Source organism: Anopheles maculipalpis, chromosome 3RL (assembly GCF_943734695.1).
Source record: "Anopheles maculipalpis chromosome 3RL, idAnoMacuDA_375_x, whole genome shotgun sequence".
Classification (NCBI taxonomy): domain Eukaryota; kingdom Metazoa; phylum Arthropoda; class Insecta; order Diptera; family Culicidae; genus Anopheles; species Anopheles maculipalpis.
Genome location: NC_064872.1, coordinates 18,908,787 through 18,920,989, shown reverse-complemented (window position 1 = coordinate 18,920,989; position 12,203 = coordinate 18,908,787). Strand labels below are relative to the sequence as shown.

The following is a 12,203-nucleotide window of genomic DNA, read 5'->3' as shown; positions in this document are numbered from 1 at the left end:
TACACAGCGAGTCGGGTGGCAGCTGCAGTTGGTGCGCTTATATATTCAACGTTCACATTTTAACATTCGTTGCTATAAGCGAAACGATCGTATACCTTCCGGAGTAGTGGTATCGCTTACGGACATGAAACTAAGTATGAACGCGTGGACACCAAAATGACAGTTAATCGACTTACGAGCACGAGCAGGTTAGTTCTACCTCAACGTGTGCCTCTAACGAAAACGATCCCGGCAAGGCTGCAACATTGTTGCAAAAATAAATTTATCCCACCCAGGGTGAACTATTCATCGGTACAACTAACTAACAAAAGTTATTTTTGGCGTTCGGCGGGATCTTTTTGTCCAAAAATTATGTCGCCCATATAACAACAAAAGCAGCGCTGATGAACCGCAGAAGAACAACTTTGTTTTTCCATTGCATCAATTATGCAACCATCACCTTTGGGGAATAGATATTCTTGGGTAGAGTTATAATTAGAGCTTTCTAAGAAAAGCTCTTTTCTCTGGAAATAGAAAGGTATTTATTTATAGGTTCAATTGCACACACACGCAGGTGAGTTATACAGGGTTTACCGTCTTAGTTTGGACTGGCTGCCCACATTTTTTTACTTTGAGTTTTTGACTGGCTGTGTATATTTTTGAATGCAAGCATCGGATTTTGGATTGGGAGCATTGATTTTCATCCGAACGATTTACGGCAGCTTGATTTAGGCCGTATGTTTATCCGAGTATCAATCCCGTCCGGAAAGGTTTGTCTCCATGGATTCAAGAGATCTGTTACGTAAATTCAATTTACACGATTTTCGTATCCAACTAAACATAAACCACGTAATGCATGTTCTATAACGCTTACCGTAGCTGAAAACACAAACATATTTGGATCTAAACAACAATACACAATCCAAAAATATCTTTCATAGAGCGGTTTATAAACATGCGGCCTTACAAGCTGTCATAAATCGGGCGGATGAAAATCAATGCTCCCAATTTTATGGGAAGATACCGAATCCAGTCACATCCAACGAGTCCTTTCCCACCTTCGTTTAGGTCATACCCGCCTTACACACCTCCTAGCACCTAGAAAAAATCTAGTCCTCCACTCTGCAGCTTCTGTGGCGTTGACATCACCGTCCGCCACATCCTCACCGATTGCCATGTATACCGACACTGACACCGACCGACACCGAGCCACCTGCCAACTAGACATCGATTACACGACAATCCTATCACCCGACAAAATTCATCAGAACCGCCTCATTGGATGTTTACGCATCAGTCATTTATATAGAGAAATTTAAGAAATAGTTTTAACTTATTATCGTATGCCATGATCGCAATAGTTTTCCATAATATTTGAGTCACATCTGCAATAGTTTTGTATAAGATTATACCACTTTTTTATACAGTAGAGAGGCGAATGTAGTCTCTAAGACTGAAAGCAAATCCGATGCTTGCATTCAAAAATATATACGTCAGGTCAAAAATTGAATGCGGCAAGTCAAAAAATGTGGGTCCAAACTGAAACGGTAAACCCTGTATAATTTACCAAAACCAAGAGAAACTTAGTTTGTTTTGAAAGATATCCACAGTAAGCTCCAAGTTTAGGGAAAAATCAATCTTACATGTAGTCTACAACACTGATCAAATACACACACACACTACACAGCAAACCAGGATAAAAAATCATAAAAACATACCACATTGTTGCTCCTTTTTTGTGTACAAATGCAAGCCTTTGGGATAAATGTGGCTAAACGTACCTGCAATCGAAAGAAATAGAAATAGAAAGGAATTAGTTGTACGTCATTACCCATCAATTACACATCATATAAGGAAATAAAAGTCAAACCTTCCTCCAGGGTTTGACACAGAAGGGGAAACAATTACCAAACTACCACACTTTTCTTCTGGACAAAACCTCGAACTCCCAATTCTCGCTGGGAACAAAGTACCTTGAGCGAGGTAACCAGTCCATTCCTTCCCACGGGACACGCAACCCGTGCTGCTGGAAAAGCCTTTTCCACCGAAAGGAATGTTACGCTTCCGCGTGTAATAATTGACCACTTGTTGTAAGCGCAACGCCTTGACTATTCTTCGCGTTGGAGCACATGCAGCACACAGTTTTGAAAACCCTCCAACGGGAGACTTGTGGAAGCAAAGGCAGTTAGGCATGGTGCGTACGAAGGTCCTTTTGACATGAACAGTTTCCACGCGAAAACGGAACGCTTAGACACTCCTCGGGCGTCTAGAGGCTCACTTCTTGGTGGCACCAGCACACACTTCAGGAAATCCCCTTTCTCTCACCCCGAGAAAGCCAACGGGCAGTGTAGTGTACACGGGTGGTGGCGGCGGTGGCCTGACTAGCGTCAATTGATATGCAAATGCTTAGGTCCGTAATTTATGTACTCACAGGGCCAGCCGGTCAGTCGACAGTTTTGGGACTGTTAAAAAAAAAAACAAGCCCATGCGGTGGGAGAGATTGCTAGGGAGATCGAATCAGTTCTTGGCGGTTGTTGCCGGTTTGGTAGAGCACTTCGACGCCACTGACCTAATGTGCAACAGGACCGCCATTCGAAGGGGAAACTTGTGAAAAGGATTTAAAGCCTACATATATTCGTTTGAAGTCATCGCCATCGGTTTACCGTGGAGTTGTTTTGTTTTGCAGCAGTCTATTGAAAACGTTCGTCCAAAAAAGTGTGCTACGTTCTATGTGTTCGTTGTGTTAGGTTTTCTTTTCCCCCACACACATTCGCATCTGCAGCATGCGAGCATGTCATGTCGTGTGTGACTGCGCATTAATGAGCCCTAGGCAGGGCTCAGATGCAGCACCGTATTGTATGCCGTTGGTAAGATGGGATATCTATTCAAAGAGGCCACGAAAAGCTACAGCTTGTGCGCACCCGAACAGATGGGAATCACTGATTTATCGGCGTTCGATCGACGTTGCATGCCAGCATAAAATACGATCAGATACGCCAGACGGTAGCAGCGAAGCTGCCGTGTGTCTGTGTGCAGAGAGCCGTAGAAATATATTTAATTCATTTTTAACGACTTTACTTTAAATTATGGAGGAAAATATATTATTTCAAAACCGATTCACAAAGAGCTACTATCAAAAGAATGGTAAATAATTATAAAAATAATCAAATACATTAAAACATTAACCTAGCAAACTGTTTGCATCATTCCGCATGAGCCTCCCGACGGGTAGACAGGTTTAAAACAGTGATAACGTTTGCAATTGAGTGGGCTAATGATTAAGGGTTTAAGGGCAAAAGAGTTGGGAACAAAACCAGGGATAAACAAGCTCCCCCACTTACACACACACACGCACGCAACCAAGTTTTGGCGCGTAAATCGCACGGAAAATGCAAAATGTTTTGCGCCTGTGTTGAGCGTGAGCCGGTGGGCGGGGCTAAATGCAACATGGGAGTACAATTTTCATTCTCTCCCTCTCCTGGTTGAGAGTGTGTGTGTTGTTTTTTTTTGCGCACAATGGGCACGCCCCATTCCAAGCGATCGAATAAATGTGGATTTTATTTTGGTTGAGTAATTGTTGAAATATTTATTGTTGTGGCCCACTGAGAGAGGACTGATGATAAGTTGTGCGATATTTGGTTTGTGATGAAATAGTGAAATGGTAATTGAATTAATGTATCGATCGTGAGAGAGTTTAATACAAACAGTGGCTGCGTATTTTATTGTCTTTTAACGATTATTGACGAAATGGTTCATCGGTTCTTTGTTTTGGAGAATTCATTACATTCACAAGTCTTCGATGATGGACCGGATGGGATTTGAACTCCGGACCTGCCGTTTGAAGATCGGCGCCGTTGTCGCCTACACCACCAGGTCGCCCCGATGGATCTGGTTGATATTTAAGCAAAAAATCAGAGGAAGAAAGGGGAAAAAAGATGCATAAAATATAATTCATTTCTTTAAACCTTTTTTAACTTTAATTTCGATATGAAAAAAAAAAATCCACCAAGAAGACATCTGAATCAGTAACATTCTTCTTCAACAATAAATAGTAATTCAACGTTCAACATCTCCGATCGACCAATCTTCGTGCAGATATTTCGATCTTGAAGCGGCAAAAAAAGTGAAACATCACGCAAGGCGATAAATGAAATAATATGTCTCTACCTTCCCATTCTTTTCTGGTTCTTTTTCTGTTTTTCAAACCCAATTATGATTACCTTCCCTTTATTTCCGCGCGGTACACCATTAAAAGCGTCAACGGACCCATTTGACGATGATGCGATCTGCTGCCGGGAGGAACGGAAATGTCTTTTCAATGCCGAGAACGAATAAAACAATTCACGACCATGTCCCGTACCTACGGGAAGTTTGCGTTTGCGGATTAAGCACCACCGCAGTGGCGAGCCAAGGGTCAAATCTAAAAGCATGACTGACCCTGAAGCCGTCGACGGGCGCAATTGTTACGAAGCAGCGCAGCCAAGGCAGCACCATGTCGTGAAATTGTCATTTTGTAAATTAAATTTTGATATATTGCAACAAAAATTATTAAATCTGCACAGAGCGGTAAGAAAATCGCATGCGTTCCATGTCTCTAAGGAACTGTTCACAGTGATCTTCCCACAGATCTAACAGCGACACAATGCCGGGATGAACATGAATCGTGAAGAACATGTTAACGTTACTGCTGGTTAAATTCGAAGAAGAATCATCGCTTTCGCCTGTAATAATTTCAATTTCTTTGATCCTTTTACAGCGCTCTAAATACGCATGTTTCTTTTTTTTTTCCCCGCGATTATTGCATGGCACATTCGGTGGGTTACTTCGGTATCAATAAGAGATGTGTACAGGGGCAGCGTTTTGATCGTATCACCGCGGGAAGATGCGCAAGAACAAAAGCGAAAAGAAATCAATTGCACGCGTGCACTCTTATGCTCCCCACTAACTGGGGGATGCGTCATCCGCTCTTGATTCATAGTCTTTGCTTTTTTTTTTTTGTTCTTTGTAAAGACGTATGCATCCAAAGCACTTGGAAAGAATCACGATCGTAACGAGACTACAGCAGATTAACACAAAAATCAACCACTGCTCTGACTCGGTTGGGGGTTCTGGCCGGTTGATAGTGAAATCACTTGGCGCATGCTGCACCAGGACCAAGCATTGTAATCCTTTCGTGCGTTTATTGCACTCTCACGGACTCGGAAAATCGGACGCGAGACTTTTTCATGCAAATTCTTAATTTGGGGGAGACACACTCACACCCCGAAGCGCCTGAGAGCTCTGGTGCAAACGTAACAGACGATCGGTGATGCAAGCGGATGGAAGAAGCGACAGAGCAGAGTAAGGTAAGATAACATAACATTAAATTTAATTTATTACAGAGCTTTACGAGACCGACGAAATCGGGCGAGCGAGAGGGACGCTCGAACACAGCAGGACAATGCAAAACTCGAGCGCTTTTAAAACCCTTCCACATCGGGCGGATAACGGCGGCCATGATGAAGATGCAACACGATTGCTAGCTGGTGGGATTGAGCCCGTTGCCCGCCTGTCCATAAATAACGCTAGAACGCAGATAAACCTTCTCGTTTTTCGTATAGAGACGTGCGCGTTGCGCGCCGATGATCTATTAACGCATTAATGCCGGAATGATGAATGCAACCGTGGCGAAAATAAATAAATTATTTAACCCCAATATTCCCCCTTTCCGGAAGCATTCTCCTCGGTGGAGTACGGGGATGCGAGTGGATCGATTAGACTTCTCGCTTTCACGACAGAGCGCGAAAGCACGGCCAAAAGATCTCTTTAATGACACGCTCTCACGCGTCCGTCGCGGTGCGCGTCGCTTTGCTCCTTGGGAAAACCGATGTACCCACTGGGATTTGGGAAGGGAAAATATAAACACACTCACAGCACCAGCAATCCTGGCAAAAATCAACAAAAAGGGTGTGCGTGTACACCCCCGACTGTTCTTCATTTACCCTTCCCGAATCGGGACAAAGACCTTGAGCAGCAACGATCGTTCGGGTTCAATTATCAGGCGAGAAAGAAGATATAAATAATAACAATAATGTGCTTCATTTTCATTTCCCGGCTCTTGGAAGTGAACCGCGCGACTTGAAGCTGAAGGAGCAGCAGCAGCAGCTGGTGTCTGCGTAAATCAATCCTTTTCCCCCTGTTGTTGGTTCTAAAACTTCAACTCGTTTTCCAAAACAAGAGCACACTTTCGCATGCCCGCAACGCCCGGGAAGAAACGGGACAGCTGCGAGCTGTAACAGAAACATGAGCAGTACTGCAACTGCACTCAACTGCACCTCGCGGAGTCGCGGTTCGCAATCAGTAATCGATACTTTGACGATGTTTAACGTATTGGCAGTTGTTTTTTCGCTTTTACGTTCCCCACTTTTATTTTCATCCTTCGCGTGTCCCCAACATCACTTTGTGCCTAGGCGCGCGAGCAGTGAAGCGTCGTCCACTAACGACGAGCCTTATTTAAGCGTCGTCCTTTCGTTTGTTGGCTTCTTTCAATTGCCTCACCTCCTTACGCGGACTGTGGTATTCCCGCGCGGAAAAAAAGTGGCAAGGATACTGCGGGAGTACATAAAATTTTATTGCTATCATAATATTTTTGTTAATATGACCCAAGAAAAGGTTGACGCGGCTGTAAACAGAGGGGTGCAGACGTTAGGGGTGCAGCAACTGGCGATGAGTTTACTACTTTCAACTTGTTTCAAATCGAAAGAGGCCAGCGGACAGAAGCAGCAGCAGGACGTTGTTGTCCAGCAGTGTGGCGCAAAAGGTGAAGCGGTGTGCCGCGAATCCCGGACCCCGCACAGCAATCGGCGGCGGAGATTCCTTTCGAAGGCGGCGCGCACAATTTATGACGTTGCGGAAAGTGTAAATTGCGAAAAGATTTGTTCGATGTTCTGTGTGTTTGTGCGTGTAATTTTTTTTTGTTCTTCCACATTGCTCCATCGGTTGTGTTCTGCTGCGCTTGCTGCTGTCCTGCTGTTCCTTTGCAAGCAATGTGATCAGGACGCTTCTTCCTCTGCGTCTGTGACCTGCGCGATTCGAACCAAACACACCACAAAGCACCCGATGTTCCACTCGGAAGAGAAAAAATTCAAACACATACACACACACACACACACACAGCAAGTAAATTAATACTTGTTCAATGCGCTTAGGGAGTTTGGGCGTCCTGGCAATTGGCATATTTTTATGAAGTGTAGTTATGTTTTGCATCGATTACTTCGCCTTTCCCAGCGAGCTTGACGATTTGAAAGAAACGCAGCATAACTATGTGCAACTAAACAAACGAAAAAAAAGCCCACAAATACAATCCTCGGAAAAGGGGCACTAAACGAGGCGTATTTTTATCGTACAATTTTTATCTGCCACCGCAAAGTCCGCAACATGACACTCGGGCACGCTGTCTTCGCTGTCTTACGCTAAAACGGTGGCGCGCGAGCAACGTTTTTATGTTAATATAGGATAATAAATTCCGGTAGCCGGTAGCCATTCTTTGCCAACCAGCACCAACGAACGAACAACCGCTACGGAATGCAGAGATTCGCTTTTATGCTTAGTTTTATTTGCACTCTTTCTTGCACCGGCACCACCGGTGGCTGATGCAGCAAAACTTGAGCGTTTGAGTTTTAGGTTGGATTTTAAAAAAGGCCCCTTCCTCTGTCGGTTTGGTCCGACATCCGATGATGTGAGAGATTAGAGAAATATTTTATGTGACACCTTATTGAATGTGAGATATTGAATAAATCGTTATCGAATAATTTAGGCAACAACTAAAAAAAACCGTAAATTATTATGAGTACAAGATGTATTATTTTTTTCACCAGTTACGAATAAGAGGAACATCTTGCAGATGGCTGACTTAGTACGATTTGCAAATAATAAGTTGTGAAGTTTTGCTGAAATGAAGTGAAGTTGAAGTTTGAAGGCTTAGCTTTGAAACGCAATGTAGATATAAGAATTAACAAATCAAATGTCCGATTACCTTCTAATGAAAATGATAATATCAATATTATTTCTTACGATTCGGATCAGGAAAGAAATACTTCTATATCGATATCAGCAACAATAGCGATCAATCTCTGAATGTTCCTCAAATTACGACTTAATAAACAACACATTTTCAGTGACTAGGCAGAGGATGCGTTCGGTTATCCTCCTAGGATGCATTACGACTCAATAGCACCAGAAAGTAAATATTTACCATTAAGAAGAATTGTAATTGATATTAATTGCCGAGCTAGTGACAAGTTTGGTTAGTAATGTAAGAAGCTGAATAATTTAATATCGACACTGGTAATTGTAGTTTTAGAGGACCAAATGAAAACATAAGAATAAGCTTTCAATGGTGTACCATGATGGAATAGTTTTCTTCGGAATTCTTAGTGCATCGTGTCTAGTGCTAAGGGCACATTCTTCCTCTTCATGGACGGCAAGCTATTTCATGCCGGTCATATAGTGGCTTCCTAGACTTATTAACATCACGTGGCTTTTATAGTCAGTCCTAACGATCTAGGTGGGATTTGAATCCCAGTCCTGTCTCGTGTGGAAACAGTCTATTATCATTAAGGATGCTAAATAATATCGCGAATAAAAATCAGTTTTTGGCGGTGTGTTCGAGCATGGATTGTGGAGAAGAAAGATGAATCACGAGCTTGCTGAGCTATACGGAGAAACGGACATCCTGATGGTAGCAAAGACCGGCAAAGAAGAGTTATGAGGATGCCATGTTATGAGGATGCCGGACTCATGCCCCGCCAAGAAGATATTCGTCAGCGACCCCCAGTTCGGCACGAGGCGTCGGTGAGCACTGCGAGTTCGTTGGCTGGATCAGGTTAAGGGTGACCTGTCGGAGATCTGGTGCCTACATGGATGGAAAACTACAGTCAGTGATCGAGTTTCCTGGAGATCTATTGTTGACCGGGCGACGACGTGCTCTTTAAAAGAGCAGACCAACATGAGTGAGAGTGACTGAATCAGTTTTTCATTTATTTATTCATTCATTAAAGGATGCCCCCGAAAGTATGAGCACGATTTCTAAGTGACGTTTCTAGTAAACTGATGACGAAAAACAGCTGATTCTTGATATGATTGATTGTTTACATTCAAAGCTACTAGCTAGTGCATTGAAACTTTTTTTTTTTCAATAGCGTCTGTTAAAATGCGAGGCTTTTCCGTCGAAAGGCGTAAAAGCGTTGTGCACAAATGGTGCTCGACTTGCTAACATTTCGCTAAGTCAATTAGCGAAATCGAAAGGTCTGAGAATCGAAGCCGTACGGACCGCCATCCGAAAGTTTCGGAAGGAGCTCCAGCTTCGAGTATGTGCCGAAAAGTGGCCGAAATCCTAGTCCTGTCGATGTTGTTGATCGAGTGATCGAGTTGGACCGGGAAATAGCAAAAGCGTTCAAGCAAAGCAAGGAAAGTTCCAATCACGATGTGGCTCCAGCTGAGCAGTTGAGTCGCCAATCCTTGTGCATCGTGATGGATGATGAGTCATAGGTAAATTTTGACTACAAAACTCTTCCGGATATTCAATACTAGACCGTGCCTGAAAGCTAGGATACCGAAGAAGCCAACAAATCTATATTACTCGAAAAAATCGGAAAAAAGGCGATGATGTGGCAAGCCATTTGCGAATGCGGGATGATGCCGGAACCGTTTTTGACAACCGTTTATGATACAAAAACATGCTGGTCTAGTGTTGTTTTGGTCGTATTTGGCCTCTGTTCACTATGTCAAAGACACTATCGCATCGGTATGAAGAACATGAGGTACGGTACGTGCCGAAAGAAATGAATCCCCGCGAACTGCTCTGAAGCTAGACCGACTAAGTTATTTTGGGACGCTAACCAAGGCACACTTGAGAAAGCATCAAGCCTGTGCTGAACCTGATGGGAGATCAAAAAGTGCACACGAACACGCCGCAAATAATTTTTATCAAATGAGCATTCGGTTACTTGAACGGGTTTAATTTTGTGTCTAATTTTGTAATCGTCCTTATACTTTCGGGAGCACCCTTTAGTTTTGACTATAGCCGATAGCTTGTCCAGTATTCAGAATCTGAACTGTAGATGGAGAAGGATCTAGATAAATATATATAGCAGCAGTTTATTTGGCTATCTCGGGTTGGAGACTAACAAATCGAAAATTGAAATAATATTGCACAGAGATCAGATCAGAGATATTGCTAACAAACAAGCTGTATTCGGTCAAAGGAAGGTAAGAAAAATCCAATCAAAACACCTTTTGGCATGGAACTATGCAGGGACTGTATAGAATCTTTATAGTTTCGATATTCATAATCGCCTCCAAAAGATGAAGTTTGTCCAAAAGTAATGGAATCTCCTTGGCTCCGTTTGAGATCAAGATGCTCGAAAGGCTGTTTGGGCCCTTATGATTGGAAGATGTCCTTCCAGGAGGTGAGGACACAATGATCAGCTTTACAACGATTTAAGGACCTTGAGCGGTGAACAAGGTCCTGGTCATGTCATGAGTCAGGCATGAAGGGGCTCAACCAGTACAGTCTGCACAGGTTGTTCACATGGACAAAAAAAGTCCATATTGTGATGGTTAATAATAAACATCCGTAACACCTGAACTGGAGGGAAGTATCGAGGACTTTCTCATTAGAAACAGGAGTTGGACAAGCCACAAACAGTAAACTGTACATTGATTTGAAACTCTTGAGCAGCGAATAAGATCTTAATCATGTCAATTTCAATTTCAATTCTATTATATCAGCCAGTAAAGTCTTGTCATGCTGTTCACATAGACAAAGAAGTAGTTGTTATACTACCGAGGACTTTTGCAACAGCAACTGCAAGACCGCGAAATCAGTGGTAGTGTCTGTAAAGTTTGTTACTTAACCTTTTTGTTAAGAAAATCCAATGCTCTATCTTTAAGCAAACTCGCTTGCTTCCGAAACGATCCCGGCTTCCAACATTTACCTTCTTCGTTTGGTGATTCCGCCGAGCGACGGCGCCAGTTCCGTTAGCTGCGGGTCGGTTTGCATTGGTGATACGCCGGCCGCGACAGCAGCGGCCGCCGCCGCCGCCGCAGCTGCCGCCGCCTGATGGTTGTGGCTGACCGCGGCCACCCCAGCCGCACTGGCCGCACTCGGTAGGGGCGGGGGCGGCGGCGGTGGCATATGGTGTGGCGAGGCGTAATGGTGGCCGAGCAGCGTCGAGGGGCCAGGTACATTGTTGAACGAGGTGATGGTTGAAGGCGGCGTCGGTGAACCACCGTGGTGGTAGGCCGGGTACGGATGGTGATGGTGCGGTCCGGCCAGGTACGCGTTCCCGGGTGTCGCGTAATGTGGCGGACCTTGCGATCCACCCTGCGCGTACGCGTACATCGTGCTTACGTCATATGGTTCCAGTTTGCAAAACGTTTTGGTCTAGGTTGCGTCCTTAAAGTCCGCCTCGCACACGCGCTTCGACCTGTTGGGGTTTGTCTGTATGGTTTTTGTTGTTTGGATGCAATTTTGTGCCCGGTAGTAGTAAACGTTGGAATTCGAAAGAGATAACGGAAAAAATAATTTCCGTTTTTTTATATCAATCCACCCAACTCTACCGTTCTCTCTCTCTCTCTCTCTCTCTCGCTGAATTTACACACAGCAACGCTTTTATCACGCCACGTGCTGCAGCGAGGAACTAGACGCGTTTCCGGCCACAGGTTGTCCGGAAGGTGGTATGCAAATGCACAATAATCTCGCCCTCAATCGTCCCGATGGGGGCGTACCACAGCTCTGCTGGCCACTTCACACCCCAGCTCCAATCCGATACATCCGCCGATAATTGATCTGCTTAACTCTGCCACCTATTTCCACGCACACACACACTCGTTAGTGAGTGTGCTCTGCCCGGTATTTTTCATTAATCTTTCATCTTCTCCATCCACATGTTGCGCTATCCATCCGAAAAAAAAGGGCTACAATTTAGCACTGCTTAACATATCATCCACCGACCGACGGATGGGGCACCACCACCCTTCGTGCACGATGCAATTGGCCGTGAATGCATTCAGCAGCACCGCACACTGAGGAAAAGCGACACAACCCCCCCACACACACACACACACTCCAAAAGAAACAAACCAAAACTACACCTAACGCACTCGATGCATCCGTCACTCTAGTGGCAGAGGATATCGATACCCTTTTTTTAAATATTATTTCATACACTTAATTTACTCAA

The 12,203-nt window shown here is 44.1% G+C and overlaps 2 protein-coding genes across 5 annotated transcripts in view; one reads left to right on the top strand and one right to left on the bottom strand.

Moving 5' to 3' along the window:
- LOC126564110 (ribonuclease Z, mitochondrial) overlaps positions 1-12,203 on the top strand; it is a 346,473-nt gene that overhangs the window by 213,289 nt on the left and 120,981 nt on the right. The gene's annotated exons all lie outside the window — the stretch shown is intronic.
- Positions 1-12,203, bottom strand: part of LOC126564085 (aryl hydrocarbon receptor nuclear translocator homolog) — a 202,852-nt gene that overhangs the window by 136,835 nt on the left and 53,814 nt on the right. For 2 of the 4 annotated variants that reach the window (XM_050221011.1, XM_050221012.1), the window contains exon 1: positions 10,956-11,466. The exons of 1 other annotated variant lie outside the window; for it this stretch is intronic. In XM_050221011.1, coding sequence (XP_050076968.1) covers positions 10,956-11,362 — 407 coding nt within the window. In that variant the 5' untranslated portion in view covers positions 11,363-11,466. Of the gene's footprint in view, positions 1-1,697; positions 1,761-10,955; positions 11,467-12,203 lie in introns of those variants that run through there. One more of the 4 variants, XM_050221014.1, reaches the window with a different exon arrangement.